Source organism: Xylona heveae (assembly GCF_001619985.1).
Source record: "Xylona heveae TC161 unplaced genomic scaffold L228scaffold_9, whole genome shotgun sequence".
Taxonomy (NCBI): Eukaryota; Fungi; Ascomycota; class Xylonomycetes; order Xylonales; family Xylonaceae; genus Xylona; species Xylona heveae.
In genome coordinates, this window is record NW_017264201.1 from 842,606 (window position 1) to 866,438 (window position 23,833).

General features: G+C 48.6%; 7 protein-coding genes across 7 annotated transcripts; 3 read left to right on the forward strand and 4 right to left on the reverse strand.

The window, feature by feature from the left end:
- Positions 1-62: 62 nt before the first annotated feature.
- On the reverse strand, positions 63-1,060 carry L228DRAFT_253873 (glycoside hydrolase family 18 protein; the record flags this gene model as incomplete). Its single annotated transcript, XM_018333786.1, has 3 exons — positions 63-363; positions 545-807; positions 869-1,060. The coding sequence occupies 3 exons, from the start codon at positions 1,058-1,060 to the stop codon at positions 63-65; spliced, it is 756 nt and encodes a 251-aa protein (XP_018186341.1).
- Positions 1,061-1,491: 431 nt separating this feature from the next.
- Positions 1,492-3,512, reverse strand: L228DRAFT_213234 (carbohydrate-binding module family 24 protein; the record flags this gene model as incomplete). The annotated part of the gene is made up of 2 exons (XM_018329974.1): positions 1,492-3,363; positions 3,435-3,512. 2 exons carry the CDS (start codon positions 3,510-3,512, stop codon positions 1,492-1,494), a joined length of 1,950 nt encoding a protein of 649 aa, XP_018186342.1.
- A 1,837-nt stretch (positions 3,513-5,349) lies between these two features.
- On the forward strand, positions 5,350-7,843 carry L228DRAFT_262685 (carbohydrate-binding module family 50 protein). The gene is made up of 5 exons (XM_018334437.1): positions 5,350-6,204; positions 6,266-6,469; positions 6,563-7,190; positions 7,252-7,374; positions 7,446-7,843. The coding sequence occupies exons 1-5, from the start codon at positions 5,813-5,815 to the stop codon at positions 7,560-7,562; spliced, it is 1,464 nt and encodes a 487-aa protein (XP_018186343.1). The 5' UTR covers positions 5,350-5,812; the 3' UTR covers positions 7,563-7,843.
- Positions 7,844-8,295: 452 nt separating this feature from the next.
- Positions 8,296-10,040, forward strand: L228DRAFT_240540 (glutamine synthetase/guanido kinase; the record flags this gene model as incomplete). The annotated part of the gene is made up of 5 exons (XM_018331255.1): positions 8,296-8,725; positions 8,755-9,077; positions 9,142-9,194; positions 9,249-9,938; positions 10,010-10,040. The coding sequence occupies 5 exons, from the start codon at positions 8,296-8,298 to the stop codon at positions 10,038-10,040; spliced, it is 1,527 nt and encodes a 508-aa protein (XP_018186344.1).
- Positions 10,041-12,350: 2,310 nt separating this feature from the next.
- L228DRAFT_284721 (hypothetical protein) lies at positions 12,351-16,274 on the forward strand. Its single transcript, XM_018336255.1, has 4 exons — positions 12,351-12,655; positions 12,797-12,967; positions 13,028-15,826; positions 15,891-16,274. The coding sequence occupies exons 1-4, from the start codon at positions 12,466-12,468 to the stop codon at positions 15,902-15,904; spliced, it is 3,174 nt and encodes a 1,057-aa protein (XP_018186345.1). The 5' UTR covers positions 12,351-12,465; the 3' UTR covers positions 15,905-16,274.
- Positions 15,996-18,973, reverse strand: L228DRAFT_249608 (FAD dependent oxidoreductase). Its single transcript, XM_018333123.1, has 5 exons — positions 18,498-18,973; positions 18,157-18,427; positions 17,472-18,056; positions 17,008-17,230; positions 15,996-16,595 (listed from the first exon to the last, which is right to left on the reverse strand). The coding sequence occupies exons 1-5, from the start codon at positions 18,498-18,500 to the stop codon at positions 16,301-16,303; spliced, it is 1,377 nt and encodes a 458-aa protein (XP_018186346.1). The 5' UTR covers positions 18,501-18,973; the 3' UTR covers positions 15,996-16,300.
- A 2,761-nt stretch (positions 18,974-21,734) lies between these two features.
- L228DRAFT_270075 (MFS transporter) lies at positions 21,735-23,536 on the reverse strand (the record flags this gene model as incomplete). The annotated part of the gene is made up of 2 exons (XM_018335361.1): positions 21,735-22,049; positions 22,103-23,536. The coding sequence occupies 2 exons, from the start codon at positions 23,534-23,536 to the stop codon at positions 21,735-21,737; spliced, it is 1,749 nt and encodes a 582-aa protein (XP_018186347.1).
- Positions 23,537-23,833: the final 297 nt, after the last annotated feature.

The following is a 23,833-nucleotide window of genomic DNA, read 5'->3' on the forward strand; positions in this document are numbered from 1 at the left end:
TGTGATAGAATATTTATATTAGAAATGATCATATCGGGCGTTCTGCTATCCGGGAAGTTGACTTACGATATCCAGTTCATGGAGCTATCGACTATATAATTGACGGCTGCCTCATGATCATAGATCGGCTGAGCGCCATTGCGATCAAGCACATCATATACTTCTTGAAGAGAGAGAATACCGGATAATCCAGTGCAAGGTCCCGGATCCCCTAGGCTTGCAAATTGGCATCCAGGGTGGGAGCAAAAGCCATCCGTAATTTTAAAAGATCTCCCGTATAGACCAAGTCCCATCACAATTTGGGATGGATCGACGCCAGCACGCCAGGCAAGATCCAAGGCAAACCCAACTTCTGTTAGATTACTATGTGCTTGCAGGAATCTTTCCTCTGAGCTTTTTCCTGGTTTGGGAGACCCACGTTAGAAAAGAATTACCAGGTTTGAAGTGGTTTCAAATGCCTGAGCTACTAGAACTTACTATCCCAAACACCATGTAGATCATAAGTCGCTATAAATTTCATCCTTTGTTAGCAGGCAGTTCACACTAGATAATTTCAAACAGTGGCCTCATACCGAAGTTAATCCAGTCAGCATAGGATGCCATTTTTGCGAGGTCGAAGTTTTGAAGGTAGTGGTAAGACATTGGTGCCGTAGCAGTTACGATATAATCGTGGGCATCTGCGCCAACAGCAATACGCAGTTCTTTGAGTAAAGCCACATAGTTGACTGTATCACCACCATTTCCACCACGCTCGTCGGCACCAGGGTAGTCCCAGTCGAAATCAACGCCGTCAAAACCATATTGTGACTGTCAAAGCCAAATTTAGCTACACTTTCATTCGAGATACATATCAAGGTGCAATGCATACAAGGAATCCGAGAAGGTTCTGAATGAACTTAGCTCTATTTGACTCGGTGGATACCAGAGATGAGAAGACGCCCTGCCAAGTTCCTGGGTTATTAAATGACCACCCTCCGACTGAAATTAGTGCCTTGAGGTCTCCATTGCGCTGCTTTAGATTCGGAATTGAGTTGAACACGGAAGGAGAAACACCATCCATCTAGAATCTTTTAGCTAAAATCTTGAGAAAAAGAAATAGTAAGATAGCTCCTACATTAGTTATCTCGAAAGTATCTGGTGTAATATAAGCAGAGGCAATAATGAGGTGTGTTAATTGGTCAACAGGAATTTCATCGGGCGACATTTTTCCTGAAATTAGTTTAATTAGATAATGCTCGGAATAGCTCGGAACAGCAGGCATTTGAATCGAACTACTGGATGGGATAAGCAATCAGGTTGTTACATACCACATGAAGCCGATTCGCTCAGACCTTGATAGTATCCAACTACTCTTTGTTGAACATCTGTCGCTGACACTGATGGCTGCGGTTGGAGACAATTACTTTGGCAGCCTTCACCACAATGGCCAGGTGTAACGCCGCATACGCCTAGATGCAAGGTTAATTAGGCATATTTCCATAAAGAAGTCGACTAAAACTTACCGTCCTTTGAGCAACATGCATTCAACGGGCAGGGTATTCCATCTTTGCATCTCACTTCGTCGCTTGACTGGCTCCCTCCGGGATTGTTTGAACAAGCACCTTCCGGGCAATAGCCACGACTGCAAGCAAAGTTGCAGAGTCCATCATAGACAGAACTGTCCATGCCTGCGGCGCCACGACCTGCGGAAGTAGTAGCCGGAGGGGGAACATTCAAGGCCCCTGTTGCAGTACACGTGCATGCGTTTATTGGGCAGTATCCAAAATTGCAGCTGAAGCTGCAAAGGCCAGCAAGATTGCCCTCCCCTGTGCCAGCGACACAAGCAGGGGGCGCGAAATCAGATACAGTTGGCGTGGTCAGCGGTACTTGAACCGTGCCACAAGCACCTTCGGGGCAATACCCGTAATTGCAAGCAAAGCTGCACAGCCCACCATAGCTAGCATCCTCGCCTTCAATGGGATATCCCTTAACCCCAGTGGCATCTGGCAACTCTCTCTGCGCGCCCATAGCAGTGCATACACACGCTCCAACTGGACAGTACCCATACGTGCAGGTAAAGCTGCAAAGACCCGCAAAGTTATTTGCACCAGTTCCCTCAATACAATGCTGTTTGTCGAGGTTTAGTGTAGGAGTTGCCGAGACAGCCTGGTTCCCAGTGGCGCTTCCAACCCAAGCATTCCAATTCTGAATACCATTCGGGCAATTTGTAGTTATAGATTTGCCAACTACCTGTGAAATTATAGTTCCAGATCTAGAGATTGTTACCACAACCTCCCCAGAGTGACCTGCAAATGGAATGCTCCCGTGATATATACCAACTCCTCCATCAGGAGTATTTTCCCAGGTCGCAGTGCGAACCACCCCTCCAATACTCACAGAGACAGTAGCGGGGGCTGTCAAAAGTGCAGAGAAAAATACTTTGTCCTGTACAACCTCTGTTGGTTCGAACTCGAGCTGCAGCTGGTTTGCAGTATTGCCCGTTGTACCACCACTATTGCATTCCAGTGATGGATAGAGACGGTACCATGTTACCAGGCCCTCCTCTGTAACAGTTGCAATACCATATTTGTATGTATCAATAACATATGGAAGAAAGAGGCGCCATCCATCATGTGGCATATTTGCAGCATAATTGTATGGTCCTTTTCCAATATCAAATGCATCAAATGCATTGTCATGCAAGGGAGCAATGTAGTGCGACTCGCCATAATCATTCCAGGAAATAATTTCAACAAAATCAGGTTGAACATATTGAATCTCCTGCCAACGATCATACCATAGGTCATCTCCACGCCATAACCAGTTCTTGTTGTAGCCAGGCAAATTGGTAAAGAACCATGGAGACGCTGGCATCATGTATGGCAATCCACCCAGAAATTGGATATATGAAGCATCGTCATAAGTCGTCATATCCTGATTGCCCCAAGGCCAGGCTGCCCAGCTGAAGAGTCCATCAGCTTGGCCAAGTTCTAGTGCTGCTTTAGCACCTACCGAGGACCAATCTGGGATAAAGAAACAGTTTGTAGATTGTTTGATTATCGCCCAGTCCGCCGCACTAGCCGGTCCTTCAAAGGTCGATACAAAGGGTCGTCCGTTGAATTGGTAGTATGAAGGGGCTGAACGGTATCCGTCTATATAAGCGATGACATTCTCTTTTGCCCATGGCCCATTGCCAGCATAATCGAAAGAGAAGAACAGCTTGAAGCCCAGACTATTGGCAGCGTTGAATGCATTGGCCACGGAGGCAGAATTTGTAGGGTCTCCATATGCCATATTAAGAGCAAAGGCATCGATATGAGCTTCCTGCGCCAGCCTAATCTCATTCTGCCAGTCTGCAACCGAGAATTTCGCAGCATTTGTTACCTGTCAGAGGAAGAGATCAGCAAGCGTAATATGAAATGGAAGGGACAGGGAATGTTGGTATATGGTCGTACCATGAAGTGAGCAAATACTGCTTTTGCATGTGCACTGCCGGCGAAGAACAAGGACCCGAGCAGGGTCCAGGCCAGCATAGCCAGATGCATCATGTAAATATTTTGTAAAGCCGTAGCTCATGAAGTGAGAGAACTGAGCATATGTGTATCAATCAATCTCGAAACGATGCTTGACAGCGGATCAGCATTAAGAGCTGTTAAATATATGCAACCTCAAAGCTGCCTGGGAGGAGCCCGCAATTGCTCACCGTAAGACCTCTGGGGGGGAATATATAATAGAAACAGCCATTATCAAAAAGATAAAGACTGTTGTTTCCACCGGGCTAAAGCTCGGCGAATCAAAGAATAAATTACAGAGCCCGTTACCGATTCCTAGATGGATATGAGTAATGCAAAACGGGCTTGATGCCCATGTCTGACATTTCAGCGCTGCTCATATTCCATGCGGGTGCGGTTAGATCTCGAAAGATGGGCAGCTATGGATGGATCCAGCCCAGTAAGACCCCTGAGTCTGTGGGCAATTTCGGGTCCTTGCTGCCATCGCCTGGTTTGCTTCAGGCAGACGTGACATGAAAAATGGTCTGAGCATCTTTAAACGCATGTCGAACACTATGAAGCCGTTCCAAACTAATAGCAAAGTTCTCCGGTATGGCGATGGGCGCTCCACAATCAGGGAGTCGAACTAAGGGCCATAGTATTTTCGAGCCGGGAATAAGGCCTTCTGTCGATCCTCTAGATTGCCCAATAGCAAAGCCATGAGAAGTCATGATTAGCACGGCGCAAGTGAATTCTCGTGTGTCAGCTGACAATCACAGCGGAGAGTCGCAGAGGTCCGAAGCATGAGAAAAGTCGACAGCCTTGAGGCCGAGATAAAAGAGGGTCCGGCAAAGTGGAGTATATATCCACCGCTGGTCACATAGACAACAAAGCATAGTCCTGGCGTCCAAACCCCACCTCCTTTTTCTGATGTTCTGGCTGTGCATACTTCCTGGCGACAACCTTTAGCTTTCTGTAAATGACACAAATTACTTTAGAAAATTCGTAGTACCTTTAGTGATTTCCTCATCAACCAGGCCGTTGACAATATTCTACTGAGCGGCAAGAAGAAAACCCTTTTGGTCGGCAGAAGAGACTGAAACGGTGCCAGTTGTAGTGAGCAATATTGTCACCCATGGCCGGGCCTCTATGAGTGTTGCTTTCAATGACATATCCTCGGCCCATGGCTATCATTCGGTCAATTTTCAGGAAAAGGGGGTGGAGAACTTCATCTGACTGTTTGGCTTGGCATGTTGTTTATACTCCTACGGAGTAAGGAACTGACATTGCCAAGCCTTGCCGTTCAGCCTGGTCATTTTTTTCCCTTCGGTTGATTGTGCCGAATATTCTCTTGGCAATCCACCTAACAAGTATCTCTACTTTGATTTGTCGACAGTCAAATTTCCATAATTTTCACTATGAAACGCCATGACAAATTATCTCAATAATGAAAACCCAGGCAGTGAGAATTCCTTGGCGTTTGCATTCCTCAGGTACTACTCCGTACGTAGCAGCTTTGATCAGGTACCCTGTATACCCTCGGTGTACAATCTAAGCCAAGCACGTGTCCTGAAAAGGATCTGGCTTTCTCTCTCACTTGCGGTAGAGGTGTTCGTTTAACGAGGTAGATTTAAGTGTTTTATAATTGATTCAAGTACAAAGTTCCCCAAATTAACATGCCTCTGGAAATCGATCGTACCAAGTGACAGTGACGCGTTTGAGAGGGTTTGAAGGTACTCCGTAAAGTTACTACTGATCTTTAGCAGCCGAGGGGAACGGAAGGGACGTGCAACAGGAACCCTGCATTCGCGGCAACAGCTACGGGCACGCTACGCGGAAATAATTAAACCATTCTTTAACTCCTTTAGCTTACAGCTCTCTACAAACTAAGAGGACTAACTGCCGTCAGCATCATTAAATGTTCACAGCTGAGGCTCGGAAAAAGTTCAACTCTAATGGGACCCCTAACCAGCAATGGACCCACTTGGGTTGACTGTTCTCGGAGAATAGATTCAGGTACGAAGATGCCAATCCAAAATGAGGAATTTCTTTCAGCTGATTTGACACATCTTACGATTAACGATAATGAGTGTGCGATCCATCCGGATCCTTTGCCGCCGGTCTTATTTCCTTGACAAAGACTCCACCGAGAGAGATCCGACGTGATCATTGTTGTGGAGCTGTCTTTCCAAAGACTTTTGAGTGTGCATTGTCATTGCTGCAATCTGTGTACTTGGATCTCTCCCTAAACGTATTTTTTTATACCTCAGTGTCTATCGGCCACAGGTTTCCCAAGATTGAGCATTTATGCCATATCGATTGGGTCACTCTTGAGATCTCTCATGAATCCCAAATTACCAAAAGCATTGGCGCACATTCTGCTGCCATGGGCAGTTCTCCTGTTCTTTCCAACTCAGGGTCACGACACCTCCTTTGATGCCAACCTGTGGCCCGGTGCATCAGAGAGCTGCATCGCTGCATTGAATGCTCCCTTGGCTTGTCATCCTCTGCTTCCCAATCTTTATGGCGGGTTTTACAATCGCCTGAGCCTCCGCACTCTCCAAGGAATCTGTACGGACCAGTGTTTTGCTTCCCTGCAGGAGCACCAGCAGAATGTATCACTGTCCTGTGGCTCGACAAAGTATTACGATGAGCCGGCCAACACATATTACCCTGCCGCAATATTTGATATTCAATCCCTTCATGCCTTCAACCAGACTTGCCTCAGATCAAAGTAAGTATTCTTGCCTGCCGCTGTAGGTACTCAGTGAGGAATCTAAGAGACCATGACATAGTGGCGAATTTTGCGAAACTTATTTTCAGAACAATACCAATCAAAATCTCTGCAACGATTGTTACCTCCAGTCACTTCAATTCCAGCTAAACTACGCCTTACATGGGCAGGATGAGGATTTGGCCAGCAGCTTCGGGTCACTTACAAGTCAATGCTCCTCAACCAAGTTCCCTACAACTTCTCCCACACCAATCGGTTCAAGCATGTAAGCACCTGTTAAGGGAAAGCTCCTGTTTAATTGTCTTTTCTTTTTTCTTTCCGCCCTTTGCAGCCATTCCATGTCTGACAAATCACATAGATCTGCTGCCGTTCCAAAACCCACTTGCACTGGATTCATCTATCAACTTCAGCCGTCAGATACCATGTACTCTGTTTCGGAGGCGCAGCGAGTCTCTACGGACACATTATTGAACCGGAATGCACTTGCTAATGATGAATCATCGTTTCCCACGGAAGGGTCTCTGTGTATTGAAGATCAATGCGATGTGCATGTTGTACGAGTGGGTGAGACATGTCGGAGTATTACACACAATGCTGGCATCAGTCGGGCTCAATTACTTTCGTGGAACGCTAATATCCATCCAAAATGCACCAACATCAAAATGCTTGTGAATCAGACATTGTGCATCTCTAATCCATATGGCAACTATACAATTGAACCAAATAGAGAACGGCACAGCCACAAAACTCGGACACGAAAATTTCAGCCGCCTCCTATTTCACCGGTGCCATTTAGAGAGATTCCCTACTCAGAGTTCCTAAAATATATCCCTACACCCACTATGACATTCGAGGCTCAGGGTGAGGGGTCCCGCTGCTCTGGAGTGGGCTATGGATGGTTGCTTGCCAAGCAAAATGGTACTTGTGACCACTTACTCGCTGATTCTGGCCTGAGCTTTGAACACTTCTACGAGTTAAATCCTTCGGTAAGCTTTTCTCTCGAGAGCTCCCATTCAAGTGTTTCTATCTGACTAGTGATGGCCATAGGTTGGCAATGATTGCAGTGGCGTTGTTGCAGGAACACGATATTGCATTACTTATTTAAACAATGGACCTAGTACTATGCCGGCCGACCTCTACGGGACTGCCTCTGCCACGACTAACTTCCTCGTAAGTTCCGCCCGACTCCCGTTTTCTTCTCCGCTCTTTGCCTCAATACTAACGAGTCCAAAAACAAAAAGCTGCCGACAGTAAATAATTCACAGACAATTCTCAATTCAACATACCAACCTATCACCTTAAACGGCCGGCACGCTCATCATAATCGTCATCATAGTCGTCATCGTAGAACAATCTAATTTTTGGGAATGGATAATCTCATTATTAGCGGCGAAATATTTAAATATATCATTAGCAGCTTTGGCTTCGTTTATCTGTTGTTGTCAGAAAAGAGCTGGCAGAGTAGAGAGCGGGTACCAAGCAAGGATTTTGAGTGCTGGCACAGTACTTGTATTAAATAGCCAACTTTCGATTGCGAAATGTGAAGCCACTGTAGCGAAGACTGGGACTCGGTACTCTCTAGCCATCTTATAGTGGTGTTCGTAAAGGCACGCCAGGTATGCCTTTACCAGTACGGACCTGAAATGATGAAACATCGCTTGAGGTATAATAGCCCCTCTGAACATCATGAGTCTCAGCCTTCACAATTTGAAAGGAATAATTACGGTTTAAAAGCAGGCAAAAGATAATCACCATCGTTCGAGTCATAGTAGCAGTAACGGTAAAGGAATTGGGAAGGCCGTAAGCTGGTGATGCGATAGATCACTCAAAGATAAGCGATAAAGTCCCATCCCAAACTAACGTTCCTTCTGCCCCGTGCGACGTTTTACCCCAAAGTCGGATATGAAGACATGCTTGACCCATCTTCTATTAACCTAATCTCTTCGCCGTGAAACGCCTGATCAATCCTAGGGTCTCCGTTTTCTTTCTCCAAGAGTGATTCTGCAGACTTCCAAGCTTCGTTTCGTGCAGCCCTTAAGCGTACCCAAGTTGTCAATCACCCATCGCCTGTCGGACCTCTTCCACGACGTCATGTCTGAACGCGTTCCTCCGGTGACCCTTGAAACCTTACCACAACTTCTCGAGCATGACGACAAGGTCAAGCTCGCAGGAGTTGATGTCGATGGCATTCTCCGCGGCAAGCTCATTTCCAAGAAAAAGTTCTTATCCATTGCAGGAGATGGCTTCGGCTTCTGCTCTGTCGTCTTTGGCTGGGATATGCATGACCAGACTTATTTTCGAGAGCTGAAGATTAGCAACAAAGATAATGGCTACAGAGATTTGCTCGCTATCCCCGACTTGTCTACTTACCGTCGTATTCCTTGGGAGGGCAATGTTCCCTTCTTTCTTGTTCACTTCTATGATCCCGATACAAAAGCGCCTCTCTGCGCAGATCCCCGAGGGCTCCTCAAGACAATGGTGGAAAGGCTGGAGAAACATGAACTGGGCGCCATGGCTGGAGGTTCGTATTCAAGAAATATTGATGCGCAGCGACCACTGTTGTGCTCTCTTCGCGGCATAACAACGCGCCGCTGACCCCGATTGCTTTAGCGGAATATGAATTCTACCAGTTTAGAGCCCCTCCCAGCTCAAACGGTTCGACCTCCGAAAGGAACACTTCTTCGACGGCGAGCTTTTTAAAAGAGAATCCGGTTGGCGCGTTGCCCCCGCTTACCGAAGGCATGTTTGGTTACAGCTTGACACGCCCTGTGCACAATCAGGACTATTACTACGGCATCTTTGATGCGTGCCAACAATTCCGATGTGGTATTGAGGGATGGCACACTGAGAGTGGTCCTGGTGTTTTTGAAGCTGTAGGATAATCTCTTTGCTCGTGAGAGATATCAGAGGGATGGGCTCATCATTCTCAATCTTTAGGCACTCGAGTTTGACGAGATCAGAGAGATGGCAGATAAAGCGGGACTTTTCAAGTTAGTAACTTGGCCCCTGAAGCAACCTGTGCTTCGTTGACGTTCTCTCAACAGATACGTCGTTAAATGCCTAGGAAGCAAATCCGGAATCACGCCATGCTTCATGGCCAAACCTCGCGAAGGACTCCCCGGAAACTCTGGCCATATGCACGTTTCGATTGTGGATAAACTGGGCAAGAATTTGTTCTATCGAGGCGAAAAAGACGAAAATGCCCCATTTACAGACGTAGCATACTTGTCTGACATGGGTCGACACTTTCTTGCTGGCCTCATCGACGGTCTTCCAGATATAATGCCTATCCTTGCTCCTACGATCAACTCGTACAAGAGGCTTGTTGAGAACTTTTGGGCCCCTGTAACTGTGTCATGGGGTCTAGAACATCGCGCCGCCTCTATCCGGCTCATATCGCCGCCTTCTTCAAGCCCGAAAGCCACACGCTTTGAAATGAGAGTACCGGGCGCGGACGCCAACCCTTTCCTTGTTCTTGCCGCCATTCTTGGCCTTGGATGGCGAGGCGTGGAGAAGAAGTTGGAGCTCAAGCTACCACCTCTAGGCAAGGGTGAAGACGTCGGTGGCACTTCAGACCAAGGAGTACGGCTCGCGAAATCGCTTAAGGAGGCAACGCAGCGATTTATGAGAAAGGAAAGTGTCGCTCGAGAAGTGTTTGGAGATGACTTTGTCGACCATTTTGGTGGCACAAGAGAACATGAGATTCGGCTCTGGGATGAAGCGGTTACAGATTGGTTCGTGAAAAGATACAATTTTTTGGGCAATCAATCAAGCTGTCAAGTTGCTAACTGAATCGTTTTTACAGGGAAGTCAGAAGATATATTGAAACTGTTTAAGTTTTACATCCCTAGACACTTACATTTAGATTTCTGTCTAGCCCAAATGGATATATACAGGTTGCTCTGGACGGCAATAGAGAATGCTTACACGCATGGATTTTCTAGCGCATACCCCAGTTGTCACATCTTACTCATCTAGAAATTTATCTTCCGTTGTTCTTTACATGTTCTAGAGCCAGTGTTCGTTTTTCCACGTCATCCTAACAAAAGGCTAGCTTTTGGGGCTAGAGAGATGTGACTTGGTTTGGAAAAGTGACTCTCGCGCCTATTGAAGATGAAAGCTTAAGAAGGTCGCACAGACCTCACATGAAGCTCCTGTGTGAGCCTAGATTGTAGTGATAAGGACGCATATGTTGCGAAACAGTACTCGTCAAAAGTGTTTCTTCATGTTTTGCCAATTGCAAGAGGTCAGAACTGGGTATTACGCTCGTAGTTCTACGCAGCAGTATTGTAGTGTCCCAGAGTTTATGTGGCAAGCACTTGGGGCGGTTGAGGCCAAACTTGCCACACAAATAGCAATCGTGAAGAATTATTGACTGATGCAGCTCCCTGCACAATTGCTCCTACTCTCTGTCAACTCCGGATGGATGAGCTTTACTTGTATATAATTATGCACCCATGAATGCTTTATGGGCCAAAAATTGAACAGTTTCTGATAAGAGGAGGGCAAGGAGGGGCTCGACCAGCGCTAATGACGTGGATTGAAGTGAAGACTTTGGGATTACAACCAACATTTGCACAGTTGCATCGCCGCTAGATAACTGAACGGTATCCAATTCAGCGCTCCAATGACGATACAGTGTCTACAAACTCCTTATCTACCTACAACTCTCTATTTTCTTCAGCGCTGCAGGATTAGGTATGCATCTGCCGACCCTTGACATGTGCTGAGACTTATTCCTACATGAGCAGGAGAGGAATCTTCAAGATAAGCCCGGTGCACCCTCTATTAAAGCACGGCAAAATCACAGGCTGGCATTCAACGGCGTGCCCGAAAAGCAGAAGCAGCGCGGTGCTACAGAGTAGATTGGTTGGCTACAGCTTTGTTGTGTCTGGCTCGTCGTTTTCGTTCCCAATGGTTCCGTCGGTCAGTTGCGTCCATTCCCCTTTGTCGTCTCCACCTTTACCAGCTTGACTCGCCTATCACCAGCGAATAGGGGCGCCGTCCGCACTTCCGCTCTCTGCTGTGCCTATCGGCTTCTCCATCTTTGGCCGTTATAGCTCCCGAGAGACCGCGCCCAGGATAAAGGGTCTGCATCGAAAGCAACAATAATGAGGAAGTCTCGGCACGGTTTGAAGTCACGAGTCAAATGATACTTCCTCAATTTTATTGCTTTTCCCGGCAACGTCAATACTGAAAGTGAATATGAATATGAATAACAAAACTATGACCATGAATACGACAGCTCTCAATGGTTCTGGCATCCAACTCCGGCTCGTCGGATCCTTATCCGGAAGCACGGTTATCGTATCCGATTGTCACATAACAATGGCAATTGAATAATTGGAATACACTTGCTGATTTGCTTTGCAGCCCAGACCTGATGGGGACCAAAATATGGGTCTCGGGCGTTTTGACGCCATGAATAATCCGCATCTACAGAGTACTCTGTACTTTGTACAGTGCTATGAAATGTATGACGGGTGAAAATGAGGGGCCCAGTCCTGCTGGTCCTCGTGCAGCGCCACGGCTGGCGCTTCACTACCGACCTGATGAGCATTAAGACGGTCGGACCATCTCGCTCCTGGTCATGTCTTGCAGATCAAGCTCCACTATTGGACTCTCTTGCCTCCCACCATCAACCAAACGGCCATGATTGATTGCTGTCTTGAAGGCCAGGTTTCGAGACTGGGAGGCAATTCCAGTACGAAGCTACATTGAAAGTAATTCTGGGGGAGGAAAAAAAGCCTCAGCTACTCTGTCGGACAATAGGGAGATAATGAGGATCAAAGCAGGCTGGCTACATGGACATTTGACGTGCAGAAGGGCATGAAGAACGAGGTATGTTAGCATGAGGTCCGGCATTTGAGTCTTATCTTGCTATCTCCTAATACGTTGCCGACCGAGCATGTGCCTTGTTTCCCTTGTAATCATCTTAATACTCGTAGGAGCGGGCGTATGTCTTAGTGGTTTGGGCTAGTTACAAGACAGGCTATCTATGAGTACGAGATTGATTCTTCTCCATGTCTGGATAGCGTTCACCTCGGCCTGCCGATTGGTTGCACCGCCTTCCATGGCTGGTCGCTGATACAGTGATTCTGTAGCGTATTGGACTTTTTACAGTAATCCAATAAAACTTTCCCTACCAGCACACAATTAACCTTCAAAATCATCCAATTCTTGTTTAAGCCTTGCTTTTTTGTTCCTTCCCTTCAGAGATAATTTTACCGGCCGGGCGCAAATGTGGATCGCTGGCCATACATGGAGACCATTACGATTCCTTCGCCGTCTGTATTCCTGACCTCGCCAAAGCTGGAACCCTCCGCCGCTTTTGCGAAGCGGAGGGCTTCCCCCAATCGGTCCCCGCAACCCACAAAGCCCTCAGTCACAGAGACGGACAATGGCAAGGGCAATGTCAATGTAAAACCCAAACAATCAAAGAGTCGCAATGGTATGCTTTTTTCTCAAGCACTGCTCGCCTCATGATAGACTCTGCTGTGCGACATGCACCTATCTTGGAGAGGGGCTAGATCTATTTCATCAGTTGACTGCTCTTGAATGAGTACGCTGACGCAGGATTTTTAATGTTTAGGATGTGTTACGTGCAAGGCCAAAAGGCTGAAATGCGATGAAACAAAACCTTCATGCAAGCAGTGTCATAAGCGCAATGTATCGTGTGGGGGTTATAAGAAGGACTTCAAATGGCGGTCGTTTGAGGAAGGCAACTTTGTTAGCAAACCTAGCCCGGCCAAGGCCAGGAAGAGTAAGCACCCCAGATGATGACGCGATTGCAGCCATTCTAATTTCTACTCCCCCATTTCAGTCTCCAAACCAGATGATCAACCTCCTGCCGTGGCTGCTAGTAAAGTGCCCGCATCTGATTCCCAGGAAAAGGACAAGTCCCGATCGAGGAGCAGCACGACGAAGGCTACCAAACCGGCGCAGACTGAAGTATCTGCTACCCCAGAAGAGCATGATATTGTCTTCCCAAGCATTGACTTTTTGAACGATTTCGACACACACCTTCCGGAAACTGAAGTGTTGCTGCAATCGCCAGAAATTCCTGAGTCGGCCTCAAGCTTTACTGAGCTTTTTAATGCTCCTACTATTGACTCTAATCTTCGTGCACTGTTTGAAGATCCTCGCACTGTGCAGTCTTCTACTGGAACCGCAGAATCATCGCCTCATCTACTGGATGGCGCGGATAGAACTATCTTGGGTGTCCCGCCTGGTATTCAGTCATTTGACTTTGAGGCACCCCATTCTTCTCAAAATCAGAGGACTGGCCCTGAGAATGCCAGAGACGATGAAGACGTTGAGGAGATTGCGCGAGAGCCAGAATTCGATCTCGGCCAGGGAACCAGGGGATTACGGCTTTCATCGCCTGCTTCGTCCAGCACATCAAGCTCATCAACATCTTCGAGCGTCGGTCGCTCAAATCCAATGGCCAGTTTCTTCAATCAGCCGGAGATGCACGCGTCCAGTCCAGAGATGCTTATACTCCGTTACGACCGAGAAACGTGTGGAATTCTCTCAGTCAAGGATGGGCCTTCAGAAAACCCTTGGCGAACGCTAATATGGCCTCTGGCACGAGATTCTCCAGCATTGTATCATGCTATCATTTCCATGACGGCCTTTCATGCTTCCAAGAATATGCCTATACTGAGAGTAAAAGGTGTAGAGCATATGCAACGCAGTGTTCTAGCTCTGGCTGCCGGGCTTGAAGGGATGAGAACGGATGTTGCCTTGGCCACAACCCTCGTTCTAGCGTTCTCGGAATCCTTTGACCAGCACATTTCCACGGGAATCAAGCATCTTCGAGGCGCGAAGATTCTTGTAGATCAAATACTTAATCTGCACCGCGCACGCCGCTGGCGAGGTTCAGACCTTCCAGGGATCCAATTTCTCTGTAACGCCTGGGTGTACTTGGACGTCATTGCGCTGCTGACGTCTCTTGACGGCGACGACGTGAACGATTTTGAAGAAGTCATTGCACCATTCGCCACCCTCCCAAATACAGCCATGGAACTCGACCCTCTCATGGGCTGCGCGACGACTCTGTTTCCCCTCATTGGGCATGCCGCGAACCTCATTCGCCGCGTGCGCAATTCCGCGAGTAACTCGATTCAGATTGTGTCTCAAGCAATGGAACTCAAGTCCAAAATTGAGGCATGGCAGCCTCCAACGCTCTTTGAGCCGCCGGAAGACCCGACTTCGGAAATCTCTCACAGCCTCCAAACTGCCGAAGCATATCGCTGGGCTACGCTGCTGTATTTGCACCAAGCAGTGCCTGAAATCCCGTCGCTGACGTCCGCTGAGCTGTCAAGAAAAGTTCTTGTTTTCCTCGCTACCGTGCCATTGACATCTCGTACTCTTGTTGTTCAGATATACCCGCTTATGGCGGCAGGGTGTGAGGTCGTCGCTCAGGAAGACCGGCAATGGGTTAGGGACCGCTGGTCGGCCATGGCACGACGCATGCTCATTGGCAACATTGATCGTGGCTGGGAAGTCATGGAAGAAGTATGGTTGCGACGAGATCGGCATCGAGAAGATAGGCTACGAGCCAATCGACGTCGTCGCATTGCGTCTGTCGGAAGTGTCGCGCCAATGGATTTCCCTCCTCTGTCTTCTGCACCGATTACCTCCCTTCCGATGCGCGGCTTTAAGAGAAATCATCACACCTCTTCGCTTTTCGACGACGGCTTTTCGGCGCCGGCCAACCCTTTCTTTTGGGGCATGGACTCGGCTCCCCACTCCGCGACGGCTGGCAATCTTGAGGGATTGAATTGCTCATCGTGGCCGCCAACGGATACCACGTCCTTTATGGGACTTGGGTCTGATAATATGTTTGACGAGCTTGATGATATTCCTGAGTTCAGCTTTGACATGGACTTTGATCTTGGCGATGGCGGTAACGGGAGCGCTGATGTCGGCGGCCAAGATCGCAACGGCAGTCGCAATGACTACCAAAGCGGCCCTACTTTATCTTCAAGCAGCGGCCTTGTGGCCGATGCGCTTGGACTGGGCAGTGATCAAGTGCCCGGCGTCGCCGCAAATATCATGAACGGAATCAACATTCCCGGCGTTGCTGGTGCACCTCTTTCCGGTGCCAGTAGCGAGGGTCTCGATCATTTACCTACTCCAGGTCGTCGTGATCGTGGTCGCGGTCATGATGGAAAACAAGATCGGCACCACCGCGACCGCGACCATGACCGTGATCAGGACGGGAACCAAAATGTAGACCGTGATCGCGAGGTAAATCGGCATGAACGGCGCCAACGAAAGCGATCCATGGCAGCAGCGGCGGCGGCAACAGGACCAAGAGGAGAAGCTCCAGGCCTTGTGGGAGGCGTGGCAGCTGTAGGAGTCTTGGAAGCTACCGCGCCTAGACTGGGAATGGGTATGGGTATGGGAATGGGGATCATGGGCCGCGGAACCAGTGGATTCGGTGCAGGTCCATCATCAACATCCTCACCAACATCAACAAGGACTGGCTCGACGTCCTCGTCCGCAATGCCCAATCCCGTTGACACGAGTATGATGAAGGAAGATTTGGAGTATGACTTTACGGTTCGCGGGCGATTACATTGGGTTGGCGTTATGCGGGATTGGAAATGGGAAGGTTAGTTTTTCATATCTGCGTCTTTCAACAGTCACAAGCTAATCATTTGGTGGTGATATTTTAGTTTTACTTGGATGAGCTGGCTTAGCCGTTGTCATTTCGGCCCTTAACCCCCCCATCGTCGACAGTTATTCCATGCACTTTATCATTGAATATCCCTCTCCTGGACCGTTTAGTTCCAAAAACGTTTATTGCGTCCATGTGTAGCGTTTCTGTTTCGGCATATTCCCCCTCTGTATCTAAGTCTGATAACATGAGTCCATGAGTCTATGAGTCCACAAGCACTTGATCTATCAATTTTTTAAATTCCACATTACTCTCATTTCCATTCTTCTAGCACCGTATATCAGCTACCGCTGCTGCTGCTGCTGCTGCTGCTGCTGTTCTACCCCCCATTCGATCAGAACCTCCTACAGTATAGAACAGAACAGCATTGACAATCCCATTTAATCCCATTTATCCCATTGAATGCTACTAACAAAATTCCTTGAGCTCGCGTTGCGGAAAATACTTTTCTTCCGCCCCGTGCACTCCCCCTCCCGCAACGTGCTCTCTGCTCTTGCTCTTCTTCTCCTTCTCCTTCCACGCCCAGATCTCGTCATACTCCTCGCCGTTGGAAACGCCGTTCAGCACATTGACAATGTATTTGCCGATTGTCGGCAGGAACTTGTAGCTGTGGAATGAGCCCCCGACGGCAAAATACACGTTGCCCAGCCGCGTGTCGGGGTGCGCCGCGATCAGGTGGTCTTGCGTCGGCGAGGCGGAGTCCCTGTGTGTATCGATATCGATATCGTGGTCAGATGGATATCGGTGCTGTCGGCGATAATGATACGCTGATGCAATGATGCACAGATGCGTTTTATGGCTTGGGGGTTTGGGGGTTTATATGCTCGGGTAGATTGTAGATTTGGTTATAGGTATGGGAGGTGGGAGGAGGGTGGGATGACACATTGACGCGCTTTATGACTTGAAGATATATATGCTCGCGTAGATTTGGTTATAGGTATGGGAAGGGGGAGGAGTGTGGGGGGATTGTTGAGGGAGAGGAGAGAAAGAGAGAGAAAGACGGGAGGGAAGAGGTGGTTGGAGGGGAAGAGGGGGAGAGAAGGCGGGGGGAAGGGAAAGAGAGAAAGAGAGAGAGAGAAAGAGAATGAGGGAAGGGGAAAAATGAGGGAACTCACCAGCAAAGCCTCCAATAGTCGACGCCGCGCCCGTCATCCAACATCTGAGGCATCGAGCGCTTCACATACGCAAGGGTCTCCTCCTTGAGTTTCTCCGGCACGACGCTCTGATCGGAAGAGAGAGGGACAGAAATCTTCTGGCCAGACGGCGTGGTAATCACGTTGACGAAGCTCTTGGCGTTGTTGAACTTGAGGTATCCGTTCTTTGGAGGGATAATTTCGCCTGTGTGATTATTCGTGCGAATCAGTGGCAGCCTGGTTATGCAGGAAATTGAGACACATCTCGATATAGGTATGGGTATAAGCCGCATAGCCGCATGGGAATAATGTGAGTTAGGTATAGGGTGGGCAATAGAAAGAAACGGGATCAATAGGAGCAATGGGGATGCGCAAAATAAAAATAAAAACAAATAAATGAATACAAAATAAATTAAAAAAAAAAAAAGGATAACAGGCATACGTACCGTGCTCACCATACACCACGACAGGCATCTTCTTCAACTTCTCCATTTCCTCCCCCTCCTTAATCTTAACATGTGCAACACACACTCCCGCCGCCGTGATCTGGGACTCGACGCGGTCTTCCTGCTCCAGACCAAGCTTGTCTTCGGCGCCAGTCATGAGCGCGCTCGTCCACGCACCCGTCGCGAGGAGGATCTTCTCTGCCGTATATATGGTTCCGTCTACAGTCCTCACGCCTCTGGCTTTTCGCTCCTTGTCCTGTTCGTCCAGCACCAGCTCTACAGCCTCGCCAACAGCATATTTGACTCCTCTCTTCATCGCGTCGCGCACCATTGCTTCTCCCGCCTCGGACGCGTCCGCCCACCCGGCGAGCGGATTATAGTAGGCATTAGCAAACCCACTCAGGTCTGTCCGCGCGAGTAGTCCGTCCCATTTCGTTCTGACTTCCTCAAAGCTGAGGTCCTGCGTAATATTTTCGTACGCGCTGCCGCTTTCGCGGAAATTTTGGCGCACCCGGTCAGCAAGATCGCTGCCTTTGCTGCCGAGATTAACCCAGCCGGTACGGTGATACAAACTGTTTTCTGGATCTTTAAATCCCAGGGGTTTTGTCGTCAGCTTTTATATGACACATTCTCTACCATGACACCTTCTTCTAAAAAAAAATGACGCCTTGAGAGGGCTGTGTACCTTTTGCTTTAAACAACTCGTTTGTACTCCACGCATCAATGGCTTCCAGCGCCAGCTTCATATAGGTCGCCTTCCCATAGTCGGCACGGATAATCTTATGCAAATCTGTCGAAGCAGCTAGCTTCGACGGCACTGGACCCCGATCAAGCAGCGTGATTCGCGATGGGTCGGGATGCGCAAGGGATAGGTGATATGCGGCGGATATACCAAAGATGCCGCCTCCGACAATGAGAACGTCGGATGAAATGCTCCGCTCTGACGAAGGTGCAGACTATGGCTAATGGTCAGAATCCCCCCCGGCTGCTGGTGATGTCAAAGGCAAAAGGAATTGAAGTACCCACCATAATGTTTAATATTTAAAACTTGTACCACGTCTTCTCGTTGTCAATTGGTGTTTATATAACCGCTCGTGTTTGTGAAATGATGGATATCACGGGAGTTAAGGTTGGTGAAATAGGGGGTTTCTACGGACTGAATCGGACACAGGATTAAGATATGGGGTAGGCAATTAAGTAAATTATTAAGTGGGACAAGTCTCGATGAATCATAATAATCCCCACTTGTTGTTCGATAAGGTTGCGCTTTCAACAGCCATCCCCCAGGGCCCTCCTATCACTTTCGTATTTCCCCACCGCGCCCGTGTTGTCGTGTTTATCGATAGCCGATAGGGGTTCGTATCGTTCGGCTCGGTATTCTAACCCGAACTAGTGATCAACTGTAGGGCGTGTCTTTGTCTGGCAAAAGAGTATACCACATGAAGCTAGAAATTTCCATTGGACTGTGAATCATTCAATTCTGAGAGAATCGAATCGAGAGTTGAAGAAAGGGGGTTAAGGTACTGGATCTACAATAGTGTAGTGACGAAAGATAGGCAGGATGTTGTAACGGGCCGACGCCGGTTTGCTCGAGGTCACGTGCTTTGGTCTACCGCTCTTATCGGTTATACTCCGTAGCTTCTCTGCGAGGGTTTGCTTGGCCATCTAAAGCGTTGAGAGGACTCTGCCACTGTTGTATATTTATTTTTAGCTGGATAGGATTATCTTTATGAGCGCCACAAACTACGGATGAGAGGTTTGTGGTATTCAAATTTTGATGGTATTGGATCGAGGCGATCTGAGGATAGACAAGCCACAACATTCCTGTGGCTTGTGAGGAGTCTTGGCACGCGGGCAACGCGGGGTATGACGGCGGGCATAAGCGAGACGCGCTAGACCCCACCATTGTCCCAGCCACAACAACGTCAGTTCTTCCCTAGGTCGCGCGTAAGGCTTTGTTTACATTTGTTCTCTCATCAAGTCTCGTCGATAGTTCCATCTCCAGAATAGTTATACTTCATTAAATAGGGCTAGACAGAATAGGTCTACTATAGCTTCGTAGGAACAAGCAATGGAATAAAGGGAATAAATAAATTGTTGCAACGTAGCGCTTGATACAGGCATAGGGGAATGTGTCGCGTGATCTGAGAGAATCACATTTTAGAAATACACAAGAGAAAACCACGGCGCAGGCAAATAGCAAAGGCATTTTAGATTGGTAGATGTACCTTGAACGACATTCGCCTCAAGAGCAGATGCAACGATCCAAATAAACATAAAGAGGAAACAATCTAGCATCAGGATCTCAAAACGTTGATTTCTATGTACCATAGAGCGGAGAACAAAATATACAAGCGCTTAGAATTGTAGTCATGCAATGAATCAGTGGAAGAAATGCGGCCTAAGGCTTGCTCCTTCGTGAGGGTCAAATCGCGGTATAAGGAGTCAAGAATATATATCCTAACGTCCTCGTTGACTGATGCAGAATACTCTTCTGGAGAGCAAAGAAGACAGAAGCGAAGTGGAGCGTTCAAAGTGCCTTCAAAGACGATGAAGCACGACAGCAAACCAGCCGAAGAGCGTAGGGAAGCCATGGTCGGTGTCGAGGAGAAGGCAAGCTTGAAAAACCGGTGAAAAATCAAGCGGGGTTTTGAGAGATAAACCGAGAAAAAAGAAGGGAGCTTGAGAAGCGACCGGGATTCGAACCGGAACCCCCTGCAGGTACCCCCACCATCCCCCCACCGGATCGCGGGCCGGCCCGCAGCCTGGGGTTCGAACCACGATAGTGGCATAGTATTTGTGCGACATCATCAACGTTAAATCAACGTCGTGATGATTGAATAGAGATATAGTATAATGGAATCGAAAAGTAAAAAAAGGCCGGACACATCTCAGCGAACTGAGAGCCGGCGAGCAACCGATAGAGCCGGAATATCCTCTGTTTCCTTTCGGATTTCCGGCTCGCCTCGCGGGGCTTGCTGAACGCCTGGCCGGGAATCTTCTGAGAGAGTACTCGGCACCGCCCTTACGGGAAGGCTTCCTACTCAAAGAAGACGACCGACCAGTGGAAACTCAGCAATCTGCTCCCACTACGCCAATGTTTCGGAGACTCAAAGGTCGGTTCCAAAAAACTCATATTTATCCTTCCCTTTCCTCGGTTCGTCTCCTCCCCTACCACAAAGGCCCATGTCCCCTCCCGTCGCCTCGCTTCCCATGCCGGCTCGCTCTATCTCGTCCTTGACCTGCTCTTCTTGGGGCCCGACCTGGAGATGAGCTGAACGTGACGCTCAACTTCCCATCTTTATCCACGCCTTTTCGTGAGGCTATCTCCATCCGCCACCCAACAACGGTCGGCAAACATGTTATGCTCCACCCACTTCGATGATTCGTGTATGATGTCCGATCCCCATCAACCCCTCGCTATTCATTTCTCCATCCCACCACGCTTCGCAAAATTTTCTGTATATCGCGTCCGTAAGCTTAAGGGAAACGATTTGGAGAAGTACTGGTGCGCCACGCAGCTCTAGTCCGCCCTAGGTATATAGTACGCGCGCCGCCGTCTGTCGCTATATCTGCCTCAGCACCCCAACGTGCAGCGCCCCTTGACGGCCAAAGATGCAGACTACACAGATGAAATTGCACGTTACCGCAAATTCGATTAGCAGGCGATAGCGGGCATTTGTCGTTTCGCTCGAGGAAGAATGTCAAGGATATGGCGTTGACCGGATGCTAGGTGAGCGACTGCGATCGAGAGGGCGATCGAGAGGAAGATTGGAGGCTCTTTTGAATCGGCATCGCTTGCGGAAATCTATACACATAGTGAATGCTCGCTGATCGAAAGACTCTAGGGCCTAGACGCGATAAATAGCTCGTTCCCATCTCGTTCAAGCAAATATGCAGTCAGAAGCCTGATGAATATCCAAAATACACTTCAACAAGCACTTGCGATGCGAACATGCGAAAACACGCACGCCAAAATGCAGCAACACATCTAAACAGCTGAACCTAAAAGCATCATTGAAGCTCAAAACAAAAGGCAAGCGGAAGAGTACAAGAAAGTCCATAAGAATGCTAGACAAGAAAACGGCAAGTATCAGAATAGCCACAACCTGATGGCTACTTGGTACTGACTACTGCAATGCTGCCCCTTTTCTATTCAATAAGGACACAATACCCACCAACACCGACGCTCGAAAACAAAAGATAGGTCTATGGCAATGCTCTTTCCCCGTCATCATAGTCGAACTCTCTCCCTTCATCTGTTCAATGCCTTCGCGCATTACTGTCGTCTTCGTTATCGTCATCGTCATCGTCGTCCTCCTCTTCCTGGCTCTCCTCGTCCCAGCCTTGTGCTTCGAGCTCATTTCCTCGGATGCCAAAGCTAAGAAAGAAACCTACTAGAGCAACACCTCCAAAGACGCCCCAGGCAAGTGCCTCGCCTTTGGGTTTAACATGCGTGGCTAGGGAGAAGAGGCCCCCAGATAGAAACGGCCCAACGGCACGTCCAGCAGCTGACAAAGTCTGGGCGAGCCCGTTCAGTGTACCAAGGACGGAATGGTTGGGTGCTGAATTCGTGATCTGGACAACATTCAGCACAAAGTATGAACAACGATGCACAATATTAAACATACCAGAAGCAGTGCGGACGTCAGTCCTCCGACCGCCGCAACAGTCTTTATGAGCAGCACGAAACCAATCTCAACCCATATCCACACTTTACCCTTGCCAAACCCTGGACCAGCGTTGTCCTTATAACCCACCCAGGGCATAAGCACGAATGCGACAACGAAGCCGCCCAGTCCGACGCGATAAGTTGTTTTGTTTCCCATCTTCTCTCTCAACTTCCCAAAGATGCCGACTTGGAAGACAATAGTGACGATGCCAGCAAATGCCAATGAGACACCAATCTCCTCAGGATTCAAGTTGCGTCCAGTAGGTGGCGCACCTTGTGCGAAGATTGGATAAAGCGAATTATAGGAGATGTTCGACAGTTGAAATATGAGATAAGTGCCAAGCAGTAGCATAGTGTTCCTATTAAGTACTTCTTTTTTGCTAAGCCTCGCAGCAGGGATGGGCAGGAGGGCGCTACTCTCAGTCTCCGATGCCGAATCAGAAGCGGAAGTATCCTCACTTTCATCTTCCACAGCCTCCGAGTCGTCACTTGCGCGATACTTTTGATGCCTTTTTGAGGATCCAAATCGGAGGTAGGAGGGACGACTTGATGCAGTGAACTCCCAGAGTCGAGCGAACAAGCTCCCCATTCTCTTACGGAGAGGTGGGAGCTTCCTGGCTTCCTCCAGACTTTCCTCCAGGAAAATCAAAGTCAGGATAAAATCCACTACCAAAACTCCAGCAGAGAGAAGGTTGGGTAGCAAATATGGGTAGGGATTGGGCTTGCTTTTATTGAACGGGTTCCGCTGGTAGACCAGCAAGCCACCAACAATAGGCCCAGTAATTCCGCCCATTCCATATACTACTGGCAGATAGGTAAAAGCCCTTGACTGGTTACTGCGGTCAGTAATCTCCCCAAGGCAGGTCGAAACGACACCCTGGTTGCCGTTAACGATACCCATCAGTGCTTGCACGGCAACGGCTTGTCCTAATGTCCTGCAAAACCCAAAGGCGACAAAGCATGCAGCAGTCAATATTGTCCCAGTCAAGATGACAGGCTTCCGCCCGATACGATCAGAGAGCCAACCCCAAAAGAAATTGGTGCCAAACTGAGCCAAGGCAAAAGCCGAAGCGATCAGGCCGACATAGAGGCCGACCTCACCTTGGCCAACTTCGGGAAAGCTGGAGGCCATGTGAGGAAGATAGGGGCTTATGGAGTTCAAGGCCGTCTGCTCCGCAAGCGCAATAATGGCAAGCATGATAAGCTGTTTCTTGGGTAGAGGCGACTCATGGTGGTCTCCCGATGAATGAGAATCGCCCGCTGCGTGCGAATTGTCACCAGCATGCGTATATGCTGATGTATTATGTGAGGAAGAGGGCGGCCTCCCACGAGATGTTGGTGGCTTCGTGGGGAAAGTATGGTAGTGGGGCGTCGATGACTTCCGCCGATCCATGGCGGTGATAGTAGGACGCTTCATAATCAAAGCGCTTCGATCTAACGATCTGCAGAATGCGCCCTGGCCTGCGATGAACAGATGTGGGGAGGTGGCTCCCAGATGACTTGGAATTGGTAATGGGGTTAAGTCATCTGTGGACCACGTCTGAGGCAGCTCCGTAAGGTAGTGGCGACTCTCAATCGGCGAAAGTCGACTTTCAAGCTGGATCTAGGTATTTTCAAAGCTCAAAGTTAGAATTTCCAGGTAGGTCCCATTGTTGTCGAGCTTCTGAATCTTTCAAGCTCCCCAAGGAAT